General features: G+C 56.4%; 1 protein-coding gene across 3 annotated transcripts; it reads right to left on the reverse strand.

Annotated features, from left to right (window-relative positions):
- Positions 1–354: 354 nt before the first annotated feature.
- Positions 355–22,500, reverse strand: EZH1 (enhancer of zeste 1 polycomb repressive complex 2 subunit). 3 transcript variants are annotated; one of them, XM_074979025.1, is made up of 20 exons: positions 22,460–22,500; positions 18,629–18,749; positions 17,747–17,875; positions 17,341–17,460; positions 14,757–14,877; positions 13,762–13,932; positions 12,567–12,669; positions 12,005–12,168; positions 11,109–11,200; positions 10,714–10,894; positions 9,306–9,502; positions 8,083–8,174; positions 7,610–7,650; positions 7,074–7,199; positions 6,337–6,515; positions 5,033–5,128; positions 4,557–4,638; positions 3,719–3,799; positions 3,429–3,513; positions 355–2,623 (listed from the first exon to the last, which is right to left on the reverse strand). In XM_074979025.1, exons 1-20 carry the CDS (start codon positions 22,465–22,467, stop codon positions 2,563–2,565), a joined length of 2,250 nt encoding a protein of 749 aa, XP_074835126.1. In that variant the 5' UTR covers positions 22,468–22,500; the 3' UTR covers positions 355–2,562. The 3 variants fall into 3 exon arrangements, with proteins under 3 accessions (XP_074835126.1, XP_074835125.1, XP_074835124.1); XM_074979024.1 differs by having other exon boundaries at positions 13,762–13,989; XM_074979023.1 differs by having other exon boundaries at positions 13,762–13,992.
- Between the last annotated feature and the right edge of the window lie 1,295 nt (positions 22,501–23,795).

Raw genomic sequence — 23,795 nt, forward strand, 5'->3', positions numbered from 1 at the left:
AGCTGCTCCCTTAAATCAAGGAAAACTCCCCTCCAGCTTCTGGGGGTGGTCAGGCCCTGGGAGCAGTCGCCTTGCCCTGCCCAGAAGCCAGTGAACAAACCCCCTTCCCTGGGAGCGCTGCATGGGCAAACCAAACACCCTTGCCCCTGCCAGCCCAGCAGGTGCCCCTAAGGCGCCACAGGAAACTGCCCTGGGTCAGCCACTCATTTCCGGAAGTCAGCAAAGCCCCGGCCAGGGGAGGTGCTGAGCAGATTAACAGCGCCTGCCCCTGTGCCATGCCTGCTGTTCCAGCATGTCAGCCCCCACATCCCAGGCAGGGAGAAGAGAATGAACACAGGTGGCCAGGCCAGGCCATTCACTACCACTTTATTAAAACACAAGTTACAAGCTACATCAGTTTTAAAGTGCATATAATTCATGGGCAGCAGACCACAGACACAAAGCCTCTCACCATGCAGCTGCTGCAGCTGGGGCGAGTCATGGGCTCAGACAGACACATGAGGGCCCGGGCCCCCACGCCTGCCAGCCCCAGGGAGGGAGAGGGGGGCCTAATGCCCTGCAGGAGGGTAGGGCAGCTGCTAGAAGGAGCAGGAGGGCAGAGTGTGGCTCTCGTGCCTACCCCTTGGGCACAGAGCAAGGACCAGCATGTGGGCTCAGCCGGCTAGTGCAGCTGGCTGCTGGGCCAGGGCTGAGTTCACTCCTACCAGCCCAGCAGGAGAGTGCAGCTTCTTGCAAGTCCCCTGCCCCAAGCCACAGTCCCTAGCTACTGCCCTGCAGGAGCTGAACCTGAGCCCAGAGCAGCCGGGCACCTCCCCTGTCTTACAGCCCCAGAACATCCTGCCCCCTGCTTTCACTCCTGGGCGCAGCCAAGACCCTGCTGACACCCCAATGCATGGGAGGGAGGGGGAACAGGCCCCACTTGGGCTGGCAACTGTGCCCTCCACCGCCAGCCAGGCAGGAACAGCCTTGGTCCCACAGCAGGGTGGGGGATTAACACAATTGCTTCAGAGAACAATTAAAGTGCTCGCGTGATTTTTGCATGGGGGTGCTGAGAGCAGACACCAGCCCTAGGTGCCCGTCCAGGAACAATCTCCAGAGCCCACCCCTGGGGCTGCACGGCCCAGACAGGGCCTGGCCTGACGAAGATACTCAGTCACCAGCCACAGCAGCATATTTACAGCAGGCAAAGCCCTCACGGAGCCAAACAGCGCCGGAGGAGAGTTCTGTGCAGCGGCCGATGCTCCAGCCCAGAGCCACACCCGGCTCGTAAAGTGCCTTACGGGTACTGAGGGGGCAACCGGGGCCAGGGGAACTTACAGGGTGATCGGGGAGTCAGGGAGCTGTAGGCCAGCACTGCTCCGAGCACTCCAGGGAGACCCAGGCTTCCAGCCCGCACTGCTCACAGCCGTTGAGGCGGGAGCCATGCCAGTCCCTGGCTGCGCTGGGGAGTAGAGCAGCTTGGGGCTCAGCCCTGCAGGGATGGGGGGTAAAGGGTTTACCCCCCCTGCTGCACCAGCCGCAGCTCACTCAAGTCCTTCGCCTCACTAAACAGGACACACATCCCCAAGGGATGAGATGAGCCTGGGGGGGCATTCGAGCAGGGCCCAGCCGCCTGTTACAGCCTTGGGGCTTGAAGGGTGCAGGGTTCCCCTAAAACCAGGCCCAGCAAGCTGGAGCCCTTCTGGCCTGGGGCTAATGGTCCCTTCTCATTTGTTCCATCCATGTGTGGAATAAACTTTGTTATGCGCACGGCCAGTAGACACACACAGTGCTAGCTCTAGGCACTCTGCTAAGGAGCTGGGCAACTGCTCAGCTGACAGGGAACGCAATGCCTGTGATGCCCCAGCCTTGCAGAGCAGGAGTGTGCACGAGGGCCCGACTCACACTGCATAGAGCCTGGCAGGTAGCAGCTGGGACCTCCTCCTCCCCAGCCAGCCTCGCACTTCCTGCCCCCTCCCACCACTGCCCCGGCTCCTGAGGCAACACCACCCCGACCAGCCACGTGGCCCGTCTTGGCTCCCGCACACAGCCTGTGCAGGAGGCTCCGCCCGCCCAGGGCTGTGCCGAAGGGGGCAGGGCTGACCCTGTGCTAGCAGCCTAGCCCCCAGGATGCCAGCGTGGAAGGAAGGAAAGCGAGGGGCGGCCCTAGAGACACCCCAGAAACAAAAGCCCACTCCACTAAGCAGAATAGCATCAGCCACCGCTCCCCTGCCATGCGCATGGGGACACGCTCCGGCCCCTGGGCTTCAGCCGCAGCCGACAGTTCAGAGAAGGAGTATTTCTTGGCCCCACCTCTTCCCTCCAGGCCCACGGCTTCAGTCTCTGGCTCCAGGAGCGCACGGATGGCGTGCAGCGTCTGAGCCAGGCCCCCGCTTACCCCAGGCAGCGTCTGAGCCAGGCCCCCGATTGGCCTGGGCTTTGCTCCCAGGCACTGGCTGGAACAGAGCGCTTGTGACCCTCGGCAAAGGGAACGGGACGGTAGCTTCGGAGGCATGGAACGAAGACGTGGCATGTAGCAGTACTGGCAGAGTGCAGCAGCTGGGGGCCGTCCCTTGGAGGGGGCTAGATGATATCTGTCTCTCTTTCGATGCCTACATACTTCAGGGCATCCGCCTGGCTGTACCTGCAAGACAGGCACAGTCACTGCCCCAGCAGCCGTCAACAACCGGTCTAATTTATTGCACATACAAAACAGGAAGCGACTGTCTAGGAAGAAATACAGCAGAAAGGGCTCTGGGGTCATAGGGGACCATGCGCGAAACGTGAATCAATTGTGTGACACTGTTGCAAAGAACCCGACAGGATGTATTAACAGGAGTGTTGTGGGCAAGGCACGAGAGGTCGTTCTTTCGCTCTGTTTGGCGCTGATTCGCCCTCCGTTGGAGTATCCTGTCCAATTCTGGGCAGCGCATTTCAAGAAGGATGTGGAGAAATTGGAGAAAGTCCAGAGAAGAGCAACAAGAAAGATCTAGAGCACACAAGCTGGGAGGGAAGACTGAAAGAACTGGGCTTGTTTAGTTTGGAAAAGAGAAGACCGAGAGGGGACATGATAGTGGTTTTCAAAAACCTAAAAGTGTCCCAAGGAGGAGAAAGAAAAATTGTTCTCCTTGGCCTCTGAGGATAGAACAAGGAGCAATCGGCTTAACCAGCAGCAAGGGAGGTTTAGGTTGGACATTAGGATAACCTTCCTGTCAGGGTGGTTAAACACTGGAATGAGTTACCTGGGGAGGCTGTGGAACTTCCATCACCGGAGATATTTAAGAGCAGGTTAGACAGACACCTCTCGGGGACGGTCTAGATGGTGCCTGGTCCTGCTGGGAGGGCAGGGGGCCGAACTCAACGACCTCCCGAGGTCCCTTCCAGTTCTAGTGTTCTAGAAGTCGCCTCGCCACGCCACGCCCTCCCCTGCCAGCTGGGCTCCAGCTCACCTGTAATCAAAGAAGAGCTCCTCCCCCGCCTGGATAGCCCTCTTGGCAAAGATTCCAATCCGGTGGTCTCCGTTCACCATCACCACTGTGGCAAAGAAAGGGGTGAGGGCTGCGCTCCCAGCCTAGCTCTCCCCAGCCCCAGGGAAGCGCCCAAGGGTGGGGGTGGACAACAGGCTCAGCCCCCTGATTGCTCACAGACCCAGAAGCTCAGGAGTCCTACGTTAGCGAGGGCTGCGGGGTACTTCCCAGAGCCGCAGCCTGGGGTGCTCTGCTGGCTGTGGCGCACTCACCTTTGGCGTAGCAGTTGGGGTTCACAGAGTGATTGGCAAAGCGGATTTTGTTTCCTTTGCGGGTGGCATCAACAACGAAATCTGTTAGGAAAGGGAACCCCAGGACCCCCGTGAGCTCCAGGGGCCGGCCACACATCCCTCCACCAGCTCTGGGGCTTGGTTACACCCTCCCCCCGCCTCCCACGCTGCTCCGGTGAGTCAGGTACCCCTGCCCCAGCGTCAGACCAGCACCACAGCCTCTGCACGCAGCTACTCTTCAGAGCTGGGCACAAGAAAATCTCCTGGGCACGGCAACATCTTTGCCAAGAGGAATTTATTCCTCTGAGGAGAAGCCAACTGGGGCCGCATCCCCCAGCTCACCTGAAAGCCTGTCCCAGAGTCACGGCCCTTGGTTGTGTCTACACGGATCCCAGCACAGCTGGGAGCCGATCACATTGGCTGGCTGCTTGCGCAGCACGGAGCTGAGTGGTGAGCCCAGGAAGTGAGTCTCTCAGGCCCCGGCTGCCTCCAGCCCCGATTCGGGGCTCACAGCTCTGTCTTGCCAGATCTGAATGCTGTCCCCAAAAGCTCTGAGCAGCCGCTGAGCGCCCGGTGCTGCCAGTGCCAGGCAGTTACAGGGAGCTCGGACAGTGGCCTGGCCCAGGACCGCGGAGGCAGGGAGCCAGGAGCTTTGGCAATGGGGAAGACCCCAGGTGACCCCAAAAGCACAACACCTAGGCCAAGCCGATGTCAAGCCCGGGAGATTCCGCCAGTCACTGCTACTGTTGGCTGGGAGCTGCCATGCGGAGCATCAGAGTGAGTGACATTTAGGAATCTCCTGCCCCTGCCCAGGAGTTACCATTGTTGAGGTTGAAGAGGAAGCTGGACATGTACTTGTCATAGACCTTTCCCCGCCGGTCGGCCTCGTCCTGAGAAATAAGCTGGGAAACAGACAGGCGTAAGGCTGTGTCCTGCGGGGACAAGGCTCTCTCCACACAGGAAGCAGCCCCTGGACTCTGGGGCGGAGGCCGCTGGTCGGCCAGCTCAGGGAAATGGGGCCGACAAAGATTAAATGTGTTTCTCTCTTTCGGCCTCGCTCACAGTTACGCACCTCGGAGGGTGAGGAAAGCTCAACCCATCCTGCTAGAAGTTTCCTCTAACTACATGCCACATGAACTGTGCATGGTCAGGCACCCAGGCAGGGCCTGCTCGTTAACCAGGGCCGTGAAAACACACCACATTGCAGCCGGAGCCCCAGGAATTGGAACTGGGCGCGTCTGTCACCCTGGACCCTGCAGGAAGGACAGGCCGAGGGGGCTTTAGGCTGGCACCAACCTCACCACAATATTCAGAGATAAATTCGTTCTTCTGCACGGATTCCTTGATGAACGTCCCCCAGCCGGCGACGTCGGAAGGAGCCAGCAGCAAATGCTAGAGTGAGAGACAGAGTTCAGCGAAGTCTGCAGAGCTGCAACACAGCAAAGTATGTAGGGGAAGAAGAACACCCGGATGTTGAGCAGACAAGCCCTCAGGGAATTGGCTCCCCTCCTCTAGGGTGCTCCTTCGTGCATTGCTAATATTACCAGCAGGGAGCTGCATTCAAGACTCTGTCTCATAGGGAGAAAAAAAACAGCATCTGAAGACAAAACTGGGGCTCGTCAACACAAAACGGGCAGTGTGCTCATGTGGATGTGAGAACTGGCGCACTAAAACACCTTCAAATCACAAGCTACAAGACATTCATCAACAGATGCCCGAGGTCCGTCCTTCACACCAAATGGCAAGACTGGGTCACAAATGAGGAGCTTTGGAACAGAGCAGGACGAGAACCACTTGACGTTCAAATCAAGAGAAGACAGTGGGGACGGCCGGGCCACGCTCTGTGAAAACCATCATCCGGCAGAGTCCGTCAGGCTCTCACATGGAACCCGCAAGGAAAACCACAAAAGAGGAAGACCTCGGACAACGTGGAGATGATCTACTGAGACTGAAGGACAACAACTGGGCTACTCCTGGGATCAGCTGGAAATTTTGTCCCAAGACCGAGTGAAGTGCAAGAGACTTGTAGATGACCTGCGCACCACCTGGAGTACAAGGGTTTAAGTCAAGCTCAGGATCAGGCCTCATCACGCCAGGCAACGGACACACTACTGGGACACGATCCCAGCCTCATCTTCTACCTGCTTCCTTGTAGTGTCATCGTTTCTGTTGAACCCTGGGCTGTTTCTTAAGGCTCTGCCCCGTCCCGAGTTGTCCCTTCCTATGCTTAGCTCCAGGTGGGCTTCTTAACACAGGCCTCTCTCTGCTTCATCGCAGTGCAAACCCCTCCAAACAGCTCCCCCTGCCCTTAACATCTCTCCACTCAGGCCTGGTCTCTGGGGAACAGAGTTTGGAAAAGTGCCCCAGAAGTTACTTGAGTAAAAGTACAGCTCCCCCCCCCGGGGTGTACTTAAGTACAAGTCACTGGTGTCCAATTGGAAATCTACTCGATTAACCTCCCCCCCATATTGATTGTACTGAAGTACCGAGAAGTGAAAGCAGCTGCACTTTTACTCAAGTAACTTTTTGAGTACTCTCCCCTGCACTGCTGGGGAAGCTGCCAGGACGGAGCAGCAGGGGTTGAGGGGTGCAGCAAGTACCTTTTTGAGGCCCCGTTGGATGCTGCAGTTCTTACAGGAGACCACCTTGCAGTCCCAGTGCTCCGACGCCCCGCAGGTCAGGCACAGGTCAGGGTCGCACTCCCGCACGGCCAGGTAGCACGGACACTGCTTGGTGTTGCACTGGGTCTTACAGCGGCAGCCGGGGAAGCGGTTCTGACCTGCAGCGAAAGGTACAGGTCGGGTCAGGTCAGAGGGTCCCACCCAGGGCTCTCTTCGCCCACGGCTGGCTGGCGAGGTGGGAGAGCGAAGCTATGCTGGCATTTGGAGCACCCGAATTCCGCAAGAGGAGCGGGCGAGCACCGCAGGATGCAAAGGGACCCTGTGGAACGGCAGAAAGCCGGGGACGCCTCTCTTCCTGCTAGCCAACAGAGCGGGTAACTGGGCCCAGCAGGGAGCTGAGCATATCAAGAGCCCTCTGGGAGCAGAAGAGCAGCACAGTGGAGGGTCGGAGACTCATTGAGCGCCTGGGGCCGCTAGCAGAGCAGCGGGGGGCCTGTGGCACACTGGGCAAGGTGCAGATGTGAGTTACCCGCTGAGAAGCCACGACTGACCCCAGACTTGGGCAGACAGCTACCCGGGCCTTGGGCTTTTACGGTCCCCAGCCACCCTACGTGAACTGCCCGGCTGCAGGAACACCAGGGACCTGTTGCAACGCCCCGTCAGCGCGGCTGGGTGGGGAGCAGGGCAACCGGCTTTGTGCCCGCCTGTGTCCTTACAGTCGGGATTGCACTGGCAGAACTTCTCGCAGAAATTCTGAGTCATGATGCAGGGGCAGGAGCTGTCGCAGGGGTGGTCGGGGTGGTCGCAGGGCTGGTAGTTGTACACCTGGGTAGGTGAATTATCTAGAAGAAGAGGGGGAAAGTCATGGTTATAACCTGCCCAGCACCAGGTTCCGGAGCACCCGCGCATGCCGCTTCCCGTTCTACCAGCAGGGGGCGGGCAGCCCTGCAACAGGGAAGCAACCGCCTTGCGCCGGAGTTGTTTCCAATGCCCCCCCTGCCCCGCGTGCTGAACCTCCGCCTGGACACACTGTCCCAGAAGGCTGCTCCTGGGACGAGGTGGATGGGAACTACACAGACACGCCCGGCGCATCCGGGACCTGACAGCGGCACCGGCTCCAGGGCTGCCGCTCCCTGCTTGAGCGGGCTGGAAAGGCTCAGCGCTACCCAGCCCACTGATGCTTCTCAGAGCCAGGCCACGCAGGCAGCTCCCCGAGCGCGGCCAGCGCTGCATCCTCGGCGCTATACCGCACCTTTCTTCAGCTGGATCTTCCTGCAGTGCGCAGCCCACAGCCTGAAAGAGAAACCCAGGGCTGGCCTCTATGGGAAACAGGTCCCAGGTAGCTCAGCAGCTGGAGGCGAGTCCGCCGGCAGCCAGGCTGCGCTAATAACCCCAGCGGCCGGTCGCAGAGCAGAATCGAGCCTTGGGTGCAGAGGCTCCTCAGGGCAAATGGAAAATCAGGCCACACCCAACCGAAGACCACAGCGCAGTGGGCTGGATCAGAGACGTGCATGAAAAGCTGGTTCGAGCCAACCAGCTTCCAATGGGGCCTTGCAAGAGGGAACCGCGTCCTTGGATAGTGCCGCCACGGACCAGCTCCCCACCACCAGCACACGTGGCTGCAGGACCGGGACGCACGTGCCGACGGGGCTGAGCAGGGACGCTGGCTGGGAACGCGGAGGCGCTGCAGCATTGTAAGAACTGAGCAAGCTGGGGAGCACTTACCTGTGTTTCCTTTTCTTCTTCTGGGACGGATTCATGAGCTCGCTGGTGGGCAGGTTCATCACCAGAGATTCTTTCACCGCAAACTGGAAGACCTATACGAGGATCCATAGTGGGGAGGTGGGCCAGGCAGCCTCTCCAGCTCCCACAGGCCAGCTGCCCGCTCCCACCCTCGCTGAGGAGAGGGCGTTTGCTGCCGCTGCTCGTGTGGTTAGCAAACCCCGTCCTCTTGCCAAGGCAACACTGCAGAGCTTGTGCTCAGGGACCATCAGCACTGAGGAGCAGGACAGCAGGGCCAGCTCTGGGCCCTGAGCGCCAGGCTGCAGCTAGCTGGGCCGAAGGCCGCAGTAACAGGCAGCGTATGGCGCCTGCGCGCATCCAGCGCTAAGCTTCAGATGGCCTTGATGTGCCTCGAGAGGCTGGGCAGTGAGAGGTTCTCCCAGTGCTTGGGTGGGACCCCGAGTTCCAGCTGCTCCTCCTTTCTCACTGCAGCCAGTCCCACGTGCCAGTGTGAACCTGGCCAAGTCGGAGGAGTGACAGCTCGAGGTCCCTAAGCAGCACAGCGCAGGGAATCCGGCCCAGGCTCTGGGGTCCCTCATGCTTCCAAAGGGAGATGGGCAAATCCCCAGGGGGATCCCAGCCAGGGAGAACACACCCACAGCGACTCTGCGGGTGCAAAAAGGCGCAAGAGGCATTTTCAAAGGGCCTCCAAACCCACTCCAGCAGGCAGGAGCCTGAGGCTCAGGCAGGGAGCTGGCAGGTAACTCCCCTGCAAACCTGGCCCCACCCAGGAAAGAGGAGAGTTGTGGGGAGTCCTGGTGCAGGCCTTGTGGAACCTCCAGGCCAAGGAATCAGCACGCACAGATGCCGGCTGGGCTGACCCCAGAGCCAAGCACTCCAGGCAGGGGGCTGGTGGGGGCGGACAGCACAGCTTCACGACCCACCAACCCTCGGCTCTGCAGAAAATCAGGAGCAGGCAGCGGGGCGGAAGCAAGGGCAGTATCCCAGGCCCGGGGCTTCCTCAGGACAAGCAGCCGCTCTGCAGTGGCAGCCTCCTCCCAGCAGCCGCGCACCAGACGGGCACAGTTAGGTGGGTGGGTTGGTCCTCACCCCAGGGAAGCCGGGGCCCCGAGGCAGAGCGGAAAGAACATTGAACTACGGTGCTCCAAGGCCGAGGAGAGCAAGGGCCGCTCCTGGCACAGCCGCACCAGGACACAAGGCCCTACCTGCTTGCAGGTTTTGGTGCCCAGCAGCCGGGCTATGGAGCAGAAGTTGTTGAAGTAGGTGCCGTGGAGCACGCGGAACAGCGACTCCTCCGCCCCCGTCCACTCAACGGCCTCCTGTGGTACTTCCGCCACAAACAGCTGGGAGGAGGCAAGGCCGGCCTTCTGCTTGGTGGGGGTCTGGCTTCGGGAGTTGGCCTCTAACAAGAGCCACAGGCAGGAAATAGCCATCAGGGCAGCCACCAAGATGCAAAGCACTCATGTCTGCCAGGACCCAGCCCCTTCCTCAACCCTGCCCAGAGGTGCAAAAGTACACCCCTCCCCAAAAGTTACTCAAGTAAAAGTGCAGCTGCTTTCACTCCTAGGTACTTGAGTACAATGACTGTGGTGGGAGTAATTTTACTCAAGTAGTTTCCCAGAGGGGACACTGGTGACTTGTACTTAAGTTAACACCCCCCCCCAGCACTCCAGCAGCTATACTTTTACCCCAAAAGTTACTTGAGTACTTTCCCCATCTCTGTTTCCACCTAGGCAATCTCCCCTGCGGGTCTGCCTGCAGGGGCACAGAGCAGCTAGAACTGCACCCCCATTTCTCAGCCCCAGTCCATGCCCCCTGGGACAGCTGGCAGGGCAGCACCCTCCCCAGAGGCCCCTCTTGGGAAGGCCTGACACACAGGGCCAGGCAGACGCCTCCGGACCGACCCATGGGCAGACGGGAGCGCTCCGACGACTCGGTCTGCTCTTGCTGTCCCTGCCCACTGGGCCGAGACACGGAGGGGCAGCGTCTGGGTGACCTGGTGCCACCAGACAACCTGCCTTGGCAGCCCTCCAGCGCCGGCTCTGCAGCAGCCTGGTCCGAAGAAGGAAATGTACCGGCGGCTGCTAAGCAACCCACCCCTGCAGAAGGGAGGCTGCCGAAGCCCTCTGCACACTGGCCGGCGCGGCCTTGTTTCTTCTGCTGCCGTTGCTCCCGCCAGCTGCGTGGCAGGGTCCCAGCACAGCCCCAAGCCACAGTACGGCCTGGCTTCCCCAAGCTGTGCGTGCTCCTCTCCCAGTGCAAGGGAGCAGGGCAGGGAGCAGCCGGCTAGGGCTTGCATCCTTTGATCCCTGAAACATTCCCCGTAAGCAGCCGCCCAGGTGATGCACAGCGCAGCCACCACTGGCAGCGTGTGTTTCTATTGGTGGTGCGCAGCTGCACATGCCTCGGTGCGCCTGACAAAATTTATTCCGCACAGAGATGGGAACGATGACAGGCAAGCCCGCTCCTGACCAGCCAAAAGGGCTCTGTGGAGGAGAGGACCCGGCTGTCCTTGTTCAGCACAGCTGGGGCTGCAATGCCAGGGAGGGGCCTAGTGAGATGCAAACGGGCAGGGTCTGGGGGGAACGTGGCAGACCCACCGAGGCGTCATACCTGAGGAACTGGAAGCCCAGTCGTTGCCAGTGTCTCTGTCGCTGTCTCCCTCCTTCGTCTCAGCGACGGAGGTGGCCGAGGGGTTCGAGCCAGAAGCGCTGACAACGTGGTGCCTCCGGCGCCGCCTGCCTGAGCACTTGGACCTGGGATTGTGCAGCACGGCAAACTCCTTGGCTCCTTCCTGCAATCAGAAGGGAACGTGGCCCACGAGGCCAGCGGCTGAGAGGAGGCAGCCAGCTGCTGCCGCCCCCTGCCTGAGTCAGGCTGGTTGGGAGAAGGCTGGGGGTGGAGCAGTGCCTGAGACATAGGGGAGTTGCCCCAGGCCAGCCCTGGTACCAAGGCACCAGATAGTCCTGCAGATCAGGCAGGAGCAGCGGGGGGGCCCTGAAACCTACCAGCCAGAGGAAACAGTCTGTCCCACAAGGATCTGGCTCAATCTTGATCTCTCTGTTCTTCCGTTTATAGACATTAGGCGTCGCGTGGAAAGCTGAAAAATACAAGCCTCCGTCACGTTAGCACCAGGCACCTTCCAAACCGGAGACTCCCCCGTCACCACAGCGGAGGAGGCAGCTGACGCGCAGCAGCTGTGGTAAACGGTGCTGAAGTCCGGGAGTCCTGCTCTACTTGGGAACATTTTAGCCCAGTCACCTGCCTGCCCCGTCTGCTCACCACAGACGGAACCTGAGATCTGATCAGGAGAGGCTGGGAAATGAGACTTAATGACACCCACGTACTGAAGCAGGGTTGCATTCCTGTTTAATCCAAGTCGAGCTGAAGAGACAGCGGCCACTTCACAGGGGCCCCCAGGAATAGGCAAGAACCAGGCTGATCGGCAGAGCAATGCTCACAAGGCATCAGCGTGGCAAGCTGGAGGAACGGGCCCAGCAACTAGTTATAACAAAGGTGGGGGCCGCTGCCAGCCACAGGGTGGGGTTGGCGTTCGGCAGATCAGGTCGGTGGTGGCTAAGGAACAAATGACGTCCGCTGTGCTGACTCTTTCGCACCAAGACTGGGACTCCCCACCTGCGGCAGCTGCCCCTTCTGTCTGTGCAGATCAGAGGGGAAGATAAGCTACGAGAACAGACTGATGCAGCCAGGGGCCTGAACAGTTGTTAATCTGCCTCTCTGGGACAGTGACACTGCACAGGGCAAAACCTGGGGGAAAAACCAGACACCCCGCCCAACAGAGTCTGGCATGTGGACAGCAGCATCACCTGCGTGGGCCAGGTAAAGAAAGGAGTCCTGAGGAACCAGTCCCTTCAGGGCAGTTTCCAGCTGAGGCGTGACTTACGGTGCAGGAAGCAGTCGTATTTGAAGCAGCGCCTGCAGAAGAGCGTGTGGAAAGAGTGAAGAGACTGCTCCCGCTGCACAGACTTTGCATATGGCCCATCAATGTTTGGGGTGCACTGGGGGGGCAGCACATTCGGATCAGACTGTTCAGTCAGTTCCCGGTACCTGTTAAAAAGAACAACCCACCATGCCTGTGTGTTTTTGCAGCAGCGGGGCGAGCTGCTCTGGGCCCAGGCTCTCAGCTCTGCATGCAACAGGGCTGTGTTCAGAGTGTGGAGCCAGACAGAGCTTTGGGTTTTCACCTTGAAAGTTCCCTCCCTGTGGATTTACCAAAGGCCAGCTAGCCGCTTCATTAAATGATAAAGGGACCCACAGCATAGATTTTCAGACAGCCATTAATAATATTATTGGAAGTTATTTAGTTTAAAAATAATAATTGATTGTAACTTCGCAATTTATTTAAAACTTATTCTCGATGATCATTTTTATTTATCTTTTATTTTTTCCACGGACCCAGGCTGGGAACCACTGCGCTAGACGCTGTAACCAGGTGCGTCTCCTACCGCTCTTTCATGTCTTCTGGGAAGCCGTTCTCAGGAAACATGGAGGAAATCGCACTGAAGATCATGTCATTCGGGAACTGCTTCTTTGAGCACTTTTTGTTGCCTAAACCAAAACAACAGAAGAATCCCAAGTTCGGCACCTTTCCCTTGACTGGCTCTTGAAAGACTAGGTTTATCCCAGAGGATGCTTTGCATCCCATCTTAAAAGGCAGAGACGTGATCACGCCAGCATCCAACAGAGAAGCTTTCCTTCGTCCAACAGCTAAGGAACGGACAGGTCGAGTGCCATTCACCCTGCCATCCAACACCTGCAGCAAGTTTCAGTGGTGATGTGTAAGGGAAAATGACTAATGGTTTGTGTTGCAAAGAGACTGGGAGCGCATAAAATCCCTTCCTCCAGCGCCAGTGGGAATTTAGGGAAGCAGGGTGCTGTCTGGACAGGGGCTTTCCTCTTGGATGGTTCACAACCAGGCTAAACTATCAGACAGCTGCAAATGTCAGAACCCTACAGACAATACTCCAGAGTCTCTGCAGCTCAGAGTCAAATTCCCTGCTAGAGGCATCGGCCAGAGCATCACCTGCCAGAGCCGGAGACAAAATCTGCCACCGAACTTCCTGAGATTACACAGGACATGGGAAAATCCCACTGTTTTAACATCTGCCTGCTGCAACCCACACCAAGGAAACATTCCAGCTAGCACGAGAGGGGGAGCAAGGACGTGCCACAAGCTTTCTAACTGGCATTACCTTTATTAGCCATTAGAGACGTAAATTCCTGACTAATTAACCACCCAGCTAAATGTCGACAGATTAAACAGGTGGAGGTCCGGGGGCGGGATGAAACAGGGCAGGCTGCTCCAGCCCAGGTGGGGCACCCACCTCCTGCAGCACTCCCATGGCTACCACAGACCAGGGCTGCTCTGGCCAGGCTGGAGCGTCAAAGCTAGCAGACAGCCCCGGGGCCGCCACGGACCAGGGCAGCTCCGGCTGGGCTGGAGCACCCCCGTGTACGGTGGGCCCTGCAGGACTGCACCAGCCCCCCTGCCCATGGCGATTGGGAGGTTGCTCCAGCCTTCACCAGTTACCTGTAACCAGCAAGTCTCATCCGTTCAGGGCAAGGCTTACCCGTAAATCATTAACATCCCAATTAGCTATCAACCACTACCACCGTCCCCGCTTCCACTATCAAACCCACCTTCCATTGTGATTCGCTTTCTTTTTCTGGTGACCGGCAGCTCCTCCTTCCCCTCTTCCTGTTTCCCCTCCGAATCGAGGCCTTCCTCTTCCTCATCTGAGTACTGATTCAGGGCCTCAACAAGCTCCAGGAACACAGCGTCGCTGATCAGGACCGACCCTGTAATCATCTCTGAAACAGCAACATCAGCTGCTGCGTGGACATGCTGCGATCTTCGACCTAAGCGTGCTGCTAGAGGCACGGCGTGTTTGGGGGATGAGGGAAAAATTGACTGTGCGTCATGCTTCATCTCCCCTGGCAGCCACCACACGCAGCAACACAGCCAGCCCCTCGGCCCAGCGGAGCAGGAATTGCTATGGACGCTAACAGTCACTAACACAGCTGTCTGGGGCATGGGAGGGGAGCCGGCTTGTCTGTGTTTCTTTCTCCAGGCAGGGCCTCGTGAGGGGCGAGGCAGCTCGGTGGGGAAACTCATGGGTTTTTCCACTTGGATTGGGGTCTTGGCTCTGGCCACAAGTGAAAGGAGTTCGCTGGTCTCCCTAAGCCTCGATGGCGGCCTGCCATTGTTATGCAAGTGGCAGGGCTGCCTGAGAGAGGCCGAGGGCTGGCCGGCTCTGGAAGGTTGGGCATGGTGCCCCGGTGGCATGGAGGGCAGGGAGACAGGACTGACCAGCAGGGGGCGCTCTGGCTTTACATCCTTCCTATTCTAGAGACCACTGGGCAGAGGGTGGGTACTGGGGCAGGCTGGGCCTCCCTAGTCCAGCACACTTGGGACAACCCTCCCCCAGAGCCTCCCAGCTTCACTGCTGGCCGACTGGGCCAGGCTCCCTGCTGCTGGCCCCAGCTCTGCCCGAGTGCTGGACCTGAGAGCCCGGTTTTCAGGAAGAGCAACCTGTACTGCTGTTTGGTCTCCTCAGCTGCACCATAGCCTTAGCCACACTCCAGGCTTGCAAGGCCTTTCCGGGGGAAATGGAGAGGCCCCCGGCCTGGGTTACCTTCCTCGCCGTGAACTTTCCCGTCGTAGTTATTGATCAGCTCTTCAATGAAGGTTTCATCTTCCTCCTTCACCTCGTCTCCCATGTAAGGGATATTGCACAGCACGGTCTCATCCTCCACCTGCAAACAGGTCAGGCAGCTAGCACTCACGGACAGACAGCGGCGGCCTTGTGGCTGCTCCGTCCCGTTCACCCAGGGGTTTGCGAGAGACTGACCCCTCCCTTGCACAACACGAAGTCCACTGAGGGTCCCCGACCCACTGCCACAGCACAGTCAGAGGTGAAGGAAACAGCCTGGTCAATGCCAGGGAGCTCACGAGGGGGGCAGAACTCATTACCCACAGCAGGGCCAAAGGGTCTCCGAATATTCCACTGCTGCCCTCGGGTTTGGCCACTCTGACATCACTCTGCTCCCCCCTCACTGCCTCTCACAGGCCTGAGCGCGTCGCTGCAGCAAGCAGGTCCCAGAATCGATGCTGTGACAGGAATCATAGAATACTAGGACTGGAAGGGACCTCGAGAGGTCATCGAGTCAAGCCCCCTGCCCCAATGGCAGGACCAAGTACTGTCTAAACCATCCCCGATGGACATTTATCTAACCTGTTCTTAAATATCTCCAACAATGGAGATTCCACAACCTCCCCAGGCAATTTATTCCACTGTTTGACCACCCTGACAGACAGGAACCTTTTCCTAATGTCCAGCATAAACCTCCCTTGCTGCAGGTTAAGTCCATTGCCTTTTGTTGTATCCTCAGAGGCCAAAAAAACCCAAGTCTTCCCCCTCCTCCTTATGACACCCTTTTAGATACTTGAAAACTGCTATCATGTCCCCCCTCAATCTTCTCTTTTCCAAACTAAACAAGCCCAGTTCTTTCAGCCTTTCTTCATAGGTCACGTTCTCTAGACCTTTAATCATTCTTGTTGTGCTTTTTTGGACCCTCTCTAATTTCTCCACATCTTTCTTGAACTGCGGTGCCCAGAACTGGACACAATACTCAGCTGAGGCCTAACCAGCGCAGAGTAGAGCGGAAGAATGACTTCTCGTGTCTTGTTCACAACACACCTGTTAATGCATCCCTGAATCATGTTTGCTTTTTTTGCAACAGCATCACACTGTTGACTCATATTTAGCTTGTGGTTCACCATAACCCCTAGATCCCTTTCTGCTGTAGTCATTCCTAGACAGTCTCTCCCCATTCTGTATGTGTGAAACTGATTGTTCCTTCCCAAGTGGAGCACTTTGCATTTGTCTTTATTAAACTTCATCCTGTTTACCTCAGACCATTTCTCCAATTTATCCAGATCATTTTGAATTATGACCCTATCCTCCAAAGCAGTTGCAACTCCTCCCACCTTGGTATGATCTGCACTGAATAAGCGTACTTTCTATGCCAATATCTAAATTGTTGATGAAGATATTGAACAGAACCGGTCCTAAAACAGATCCCTGAGGAACCCCACTTGTTATACTTTGCCAGCAGGACTGAGAACCATGAACAACTACTCTCTGAGTACAGTTATCCAGCCAGTTATGCACCCACCTTATAGTAGCCTCATCTAAGTTGCATTTGCCTAGTTTATTGATAAGAATATCATGCGAGACCGTATCAAATGCTTTACTAAAGTCTAGCTATACCACATCCACCACTTCTCCCCTAGCCACAAGGCTCGTTATCTTATCAAAGAAAGCTATCGGATTGGTTTGACATGATTTGTTCTTTACAAATCCATGCAGGAAGGGTGCGTCAGTCTTTCTGCGCCTGCTTGTTCTCTCAGCTCACCCTCAGCAGCACCTCTGGGGGTCAGACAAAACAGGGCCATCCCAGGGGACAGGTCTCGAGCCACAAGCATGGAGCCCTGGGCTATACACCCAGGTCACAGACCCTGCCCCATGCCACTCCACCCCCACCCTGCCTGGCTAGGGGTTGCCTGAGACAGGGCATGGGTGGCAGATCCCCCCGGCTCTCACCCTGTGGCACAAGTGACACCCTGCTCCACCCTGCTGCCCGCCTGGCCTGCTGAGCCCTGCTTGTCCACCCACAGGCGGCTAGAAGATGTCCTACCCACCTGCACAGAAGCGGCACTCAGCAGGCTGCTGCTCACACCCCACGGCAAAGGTGGGGGGAGGGAGTGACCCCCTGCTGCTACCACTACCTGCCTCTGGCCACCCACACCCTGCCCCAGCAATCCTTCCTGCATCCAAAGGGGATGGCTGGAGCGGCTGTCACAGGGCCCCTGCAAAAGCACAGGGCCTAAGGCAGCTGCCCCTCCTCATCCTACGGACCGGATAGCTCTGGGCAGAAAGGTAAGCGCTGCCTATCTTCACCATGGAATATTTAAAAACAGAAACAGTTCCACAGCTGAGAAAGAAACCAGCCTCTGAATTCAGGCTCTGACAGCTTCGGCCAGCCCTCGGGATTTAGCAGGGAGCCAATAAGCCAAGGGCTACAGCATAAAACCATTCCCTTCCGTAGCTTGGGAGCAGCAGGAGACTCAAAGGAAGAAGACTGAGGCGGTGTCTGCAACCGCAGGCATGTAGGGATGACACGTTAATCGCCTCCCATCACAAAACGCTCACGTACCATGAAGTTCTGCTGAAGAGGGGACCAGGAATACATAATAGGCACCAACGCCACCGTGTTGAGGGTCCTCATGAAGATGGTCTGGTTTGGGAATCCGGGGAAATTGCTCTCGACGGTGCACTGGAGAATGAGCAAACACAGGGCAAATCAGACACAGCAACACGTCTACCTTGACGCCGTCCCAGACGTGCGGCTACAGGTCTGCTGAGTTTTACAGTCCCTCACATCCCTCATCCAGGTTTTCTCCTGTCCCCCATTTCTGCAGCCTGGGGGGGAGCATAGGCAGGATCAGACACAGCCATAGGGTGCAGAGGGAGATACAGCCCTCTTCTGCCATCCCTGCAAGGACCTGCCCTGTAATCAGCTCCTGTGGCTGCCCTCCTGTTTCCACCACATTCCCCAGTACCTGCTTCAGGAAAGGGTGCCCAGAGCCTGGCTTCATTAGGGGGACTGGCTGAATGCGAAGCTTCTTCCAGTCTTCATTCAGAACTTGAGTTTTTTCTTGAACCTTTGCAAAATTGGCCACAAACAGGGCCTGGAATTAGAGAGAAAAGCGCTTACACTCCTCAACACCAGCTTGGAGGCAAGGTGCTGAAACCCCTGCTTGGAATGCGTGATACACAGCAGGCTGTAGAGTCAACACAGCTGCTCCTTTCAGCAAAAAGCGAGGAAGAATCCTATTCCCATTTTACAGATCAGGAACTGAGGCTCAGAGGGACTTGACCAAGGTCAAAGTGAAAGTCTGTGGCACAGCAGGGACTGGAACCTAGGTTTGCCGGTGCCAGGTTAGAGATCTGGTGATTAGGGCATTCAGCCACAAGCAAGGTTCCTGCTAATCTTTTCCATCCATGTGGAGAACAGATTTTTATGTGCACAACCAATAAAACACAAAACCTAGCTGGGGGCACCCTGCTAATTGGCTGGGTGGCTCTTGAAGTTCTCCTGAACGGCTACCCAAGCACCCAACTTACAGGGAACACTGGTCACGAGGAACAAAGAAGGAGCCTCTATGCCCCACAAGGACACTAATCTTGGCCTAGACTAACAGCAGCGTGTTATCAATTAAAAACAAATCCACAGATTATAAAGCCCAAAGGGACCATTCGCTGTCGCTCTTCTCTGAGCCCTCCCCACGTTTGCCAACATACTTCATAAATTACGGACTCCAGAACTGGACGCAGCGTTCCAGCAGCCATCGCAACAGTGCCAAACACATCATCTACCTTGATCCCCACTTCATATTTTCCTGCTTACACATACAAGAATCGGCCTCAGAGAAGGCATTTACCTTTGCTCCCATGTTGGCCTGAAATCTCTTGAGCTGCCGAAGCCGCATGTATTCAGACTTGACTTTTCTTTTCCAGTAAATAATACACTTAGATGTGGGAGGAGTTGGGATTTCCATTTTCCTGAAAAACATAACAGAAATGGTAGCATCGGATGGCAGAGCGCTTCTTTGCAAACACAAGGAGTTTCCTAACAAAAATCATGTGCCGGATTCTCAACCCCTCAGGAAATGTATCTGGCAACAAAAAGGAACCGTAGGCACAGACTGCATCACCCTTCTGTTTGTTTAAGGAATAATTATGGTGCAAACAGTACATCGGAGAGGCACACAAAGTTCTCAGGGCCAAGTGGACACTGTGCGCTCAGGACAGAGCATTCATTGTGGACAGACCTCACCTATCTGTGCCCGTATGATGCCTCGTCCTAACAGCACCAGCCTGAGTGATGTCATTTGCAACTAAATCCTCTGAGCAGCTCCTGTGTTTCATGGCTGCAACACTCTGAAGGCAAAGATTGGAATCACACCTTCTGCCCCTCCTCACCAGGTCAGCTGGGTCTTTCCCTCTCTAGCACAGTACAGAGCAGGTCAGGAGATTTTGCTTTTCTTCCTGGAGTGACCCACAGAGGTTTATTTATTGAAGATCCCAGACACTCCCTGAGGTAGCACAAATCAAAACTAAAAGCCAGTCACACACACCCAGGAGAGGCTCTGGGGATTGTCCCCAGGGACTGAAGAGTTACAAAACATACTTCTGCAAGGTTAAATCAGTGTTTCTCACTCAGGGACACAAGTATGCTTGGGGGTACATCAACTCATCTAGATATTTACCTAGTTTTACAACAGGCTACATAAAGACACTAATAAAGCCGGTACAATCTAAAAGTTCATTCAGGCAATGACTTGTTTCTATTACTTCATATACTTTCCGCTGAAACGTAAGTACAATATTTCCATTCCAATCCATTTATTTGGTAATAAGATGGTAGGAAGCCTGCAAGTTTTCAGTAGTCGTCTTCTGTGATATTGCAGCATGTTTTTGTGAGTAAGTTTCAGAGGGGTAGCTGTGTTAGTCTGTATCTGCAAAAACAATGAGAAGTCCTGTGGCACGTTACAGACGAACAGATTTTTTGGAGCATGAGCTCTCATTGGCAAAGACCCACTTCGTCTTTGCCCACAAAAGCTGATGCTCTAAAATATGTGCTAGTCTATAAGGGGCCACAGGACTTCTTTTTATTTTTATAAGCAAGTAGTTTTTAAGCGAAGAGTAACTTGGTGAGATGCAAAACCAATCTGACTCCTGGAAAGGGTACAGAAATCTGGAAAGGTTGAATGGCACTTGTATCAAGACCTCAGATTACCTTAGGGCGACATTTCTCAACCGACAGTATCCATACCCTTAGAGTATGCAAGAGAAGTCTGGAGGTAGTTTATAAATAAATAAATATATATATAAAAGGTGCAGTGGGTAGTCCGTCATGTCCGACGGTGACGTCTTGAGCTTGCACAGGCTCATCAGTGGCGGACTTGCATATGGCTGAAGAGTCCAAGCTTTGAACGGCGTGGGCATTCACAGTGCGGGCAAGGGAATTGTCCTCTCTCTGTTGGTGCGGCTGCTGCTGTTGCTTTCTTCTCTCACGAGCATCGATGAGGCGTACACGTCGCTGCTCTTCAAAGTTGTCATATGCGTGTCATACGAGAGCATGCCAGCCTGTTCGGTTTTTTGCATGCTGCTCTAGCTGATCTGGTTTTAAACCAGCATGAGCAATGTGTACTTTATAAAAAAAAAAAGTTGAGGAACTCTGGGTTAAATCAGCTTAAAGTTCACCCAGGACGAAGTACGCACGTTTTATTTGGATCTAGTCATAGGGGGAGGACACAAAATCACAACATGTATGTGACAAACCAGGCTGCAGCTCTAGGAATGAACCTGGCCTCCTCTCTAACGGCAGGAGAGGTGTCTCTCTTGCACACAATGCAGCAACACTAAACAGGGCTCTGATCTCATGCAAACTGCATGCGCAAGCCTGATTTTGTCGGGAGTCAGGTTAGTCTTAGCAGTGAGATACAGTCAATTCTATTTCATCATTTAGCCCATCTGTCTGCATGACTGTCCACATAAAGGGCCCAGAGCCATACCTAGAAGCATGGCACCTCACTTCAAGGCTGGCCAAGCAGATCGGATCCTGTTGTAACATCACAGAAGGCTTTGGAGAACTCAGATTCCGAAGCACACAAGTAGTTTTTCAGAATTATATTTTTGTTTTCCTTTCATCTGCTGGGATTTAACTGTCTGAACCCCCTTGGGGTACAGCTTCAAAGCCACTTCTCTAGTGTTCAAACAGCCCTTTTATTTAAAAAAAAAAATACTGCCATTCAAACCTAAGAAACCAGACCCCCAAATAAAGACCATGGGCAGCCCTCCCTCCAGCCCAGAACAAGCCTCCTGTGTGTGATGGGGTTAAAATTACCTACAGAGTACAACCCAAACAGTTAGGCTGTGACTGAAACATGTTCAAAGGCGCAATTAAGTAAGAGTCGACAGCAGCAACAGCGACAAGCACAGTGAGGGGTTATGGGTGCGTTTGACAGTGGGAAAATCATTCCATTTCCACCCATGTCTGAGGCGTAGTCAGCGAGGGAGCGAAGGAACAATGTCAGAAGCACAACTGACACGTGTTTTTGTTACAGATTCCAAATACAGGAAATGTGACGTGTGATGGTGCCACCCCGTTAGAGGGAGGCAAAAATGATGGTGCTCAGCGGTCTGACACCCCAGCTCAGTGAGTCCCCTATTGCACAGGCACCCCTTATTGCAGCTCTCCCACCTCACCCCCATCACGCTTACCCTAAGCCTCCCATTCCCTACCTCCCCTCAGTTGCACCCCACACATTCCTTTTTACCGCACCCTCAGCCCCAGATGCAACTGGTTCCCTTGACACACCTGCCTGTCCCGCTGCTTCCCTCCTCCTAGAGTCCCCCAGCCCCCTCCCACACAGCAAACCGCCCCTAGGACTGCTCCCCACACTGCCAAAGGCTCCAGCACCCCCTAGGAGGGGACTAGCCCCAGAGCCCCCTCAGTCCATGCCCCCACATGAGAGGACCCGCTCCAGAGCCCAGGAGGGGGTGCAGCCTCAGAGCCACCCCCACAGCCACCCCCCCACTGATATGCCCTTCCAGGAGGATATAACCCCACATGAAAGAACCAGACCCAGAGCTCTCTTGGCCCATACTCCCCTGGGAGGGGACCAGCCCGAGAGGCTCCACCAGCCCACAGCTCCCCGGGACAGGGATAGCCCCACAGACCCCCAAAAAGAGACCGGCCCCATAGCCCCACCAGCCCAGAGCGCCCCAGGGAGGGGACCAGCCCCACAGAACCCCAAGTCCAGAGCCCCCTCCCCCGGAGGGGACCAGCCGCATAGAACCCTCAACCCAGAGCACCGCCCCCCGGGAGGGGACCAGCCCCACAGAGCCCCGCCCCCCCCCGGAAAGGGACCAGCCCCATAGAACCCTCAACTCGGAGCCCCCACCCGGGAGGGGACCAGCCCCACAGAGCCCCGCCCCCCTCGGAAGGGGACCAGCCCCACAGAACCCTCAGCCCAGAGCTCCGCCCCCCCCGAGAGGGGACCAGCCCCATAGAGCCACCCCCGGGAGGGAACCAGCCCACCAGCCCCCAGCCCCATGGAAGGGGACCAGCTCCATAGGGCCCCCAGCCCCATGGAAGGGGACCAGCCCCACCCCGGGAGGGGACCAGCCCCATAGGGCCCCCAGCCCCATGGAAGGGGACCAGCCCCACCCCGGGAGGGGACCAGCCACCCAGCCCTGTCACTCACTCATCCATGGAGCTCAGGTGACCTGCAGAGGCCCCAGCACACCCCAGCCGCTCTGCGCCTGCGCGAAGCAGCTCGCCCCACCCCCTGCAGGGAAGCTCCTCCCCCCGAGCCGTATCCGGGCTCAAAGCCCTGCCCCCTGCCGAAGACCCCGCCCCCAAGGCTGCAGGCGCAGCCCGAGCCCCGCCCAGGGGCGAAGACTCCGCCCCTTGCAGAGCACGTCGGAGGCGTCCCTGCCGTGGGATGTACCAAAGCGAGGGGAGGGGGGGAAGAGGGGAAGGATCGTACCACTGGGGGCTCTGCCACTCAGGTCGGGAGGGCACGTGGGCAGGACCATTAACGCACTGAGAAAAGGACCAGCCAGTCCTGTGACCTACGAGAGAGGCCGCCTGGAAGGGAGAGAACCCAGGAGTGCTAGCTAACCCCCCCCCCCGGAGTGGGAGAACCCAGGAGTCCTGGCTCACCCCCCCCACTGCCCCCCATCAGGGGAGAGAACCCAGGAGTCCTGGCTCACTCCCCCTCTACTGCCCCCCATCAGAGGAGAGAACCCAGGAGTCCTGGCTTACCCCTCCCCCCGACTGCCCCCCATCAGGGGGGAGAACCCAGGAGTCCTGGCTCACCCCCCCCCCCGGACTGCCCCCCATCAGGGGAGAGAACCCAGGAGTCCTCCCAACAGAGGGAGACACAGGCCTCAAACGCAGACATCCTGGCTCCCTGCTTTACCTGCTAAAACCCACTCCCTTCCCAGAGTCTGGAGTACAGCAAGGGAGCCTTGAACTCTCCATGGCTGGTCTATGTACAGGATAACAGCCTACTACTGCTACCAGTTATTCCATTTGCGCAAGTGGCAGACGTCTGTGTCGTGGCATTCAAGATCCCAGTCTCGCTGATGAGCCACATGGGTCAGTTAGTTTCCACATGATGAAATTTCTGGGTTTTTTTTTTATTTTTTTAAACTTTGAAAATTGCATACAAATAGGACAATGTGCGAGTTGGCAGACGGTTAGCGCTCACCCATTGGGAAATGCCAGAATTAAAGCTCGCTTGTGCAATCTTACCTCTGTGCCTTGTAATTTTTATTACGGCCTTTAATGACCGGGTCCTAAGAACGGCCATACTGGGTCAGACCAAAGGTCCATCCAGCCCAGTATTCTGTCTGCCAAGAGTGGCCAATGCCATGTGCGCCACAGGAAGTGAACAGAACAGGTAACAACCAGGTGATCTCTCTCCTGCCATCCATCTCCAGCTTCTGACAGAGGTGAGGGACGCAACTTCCTACCCATCCCAGCTAATAGCCATTAATGGACCAAACCTCCAGGAATTTTATCTAGCTCTTTTT

The sequence above is a fragment of the Carettochelys insculpta genome, chromosome 28 (genome assembly GCF_033958435.1).
Source record: "Carettochelys insculpta isolate YL-2023 chromosome 28, ASM3395843v1, whole genome shotgun sequence".
NCBI lineage: Eukaryota > Metazoa > Chordata > Testudines > Carettochelyidae > Carettochelys > Carettochelys insculpta.

Excerpts from the sequence above, each read along its gene's own strand:
- EZH1 (XM_074979023.1), bottom strand. Across the intron at positions 11,201-12,004 it reads ATACGACTGCTTCCTGCACC|CTTTCCACGCGACGCCTAAT; the intron begins GTAAGTCACGCC and ends TGTATTTTTCAG. Across the intron at positions 6,516-7,073 it reads CTGCCAGTGCAATCCCGACT|GTCAGAACCGCTTCCCCGGC; the intron begins GTAAGGACACAG and ends CTTTCGCTGCAG.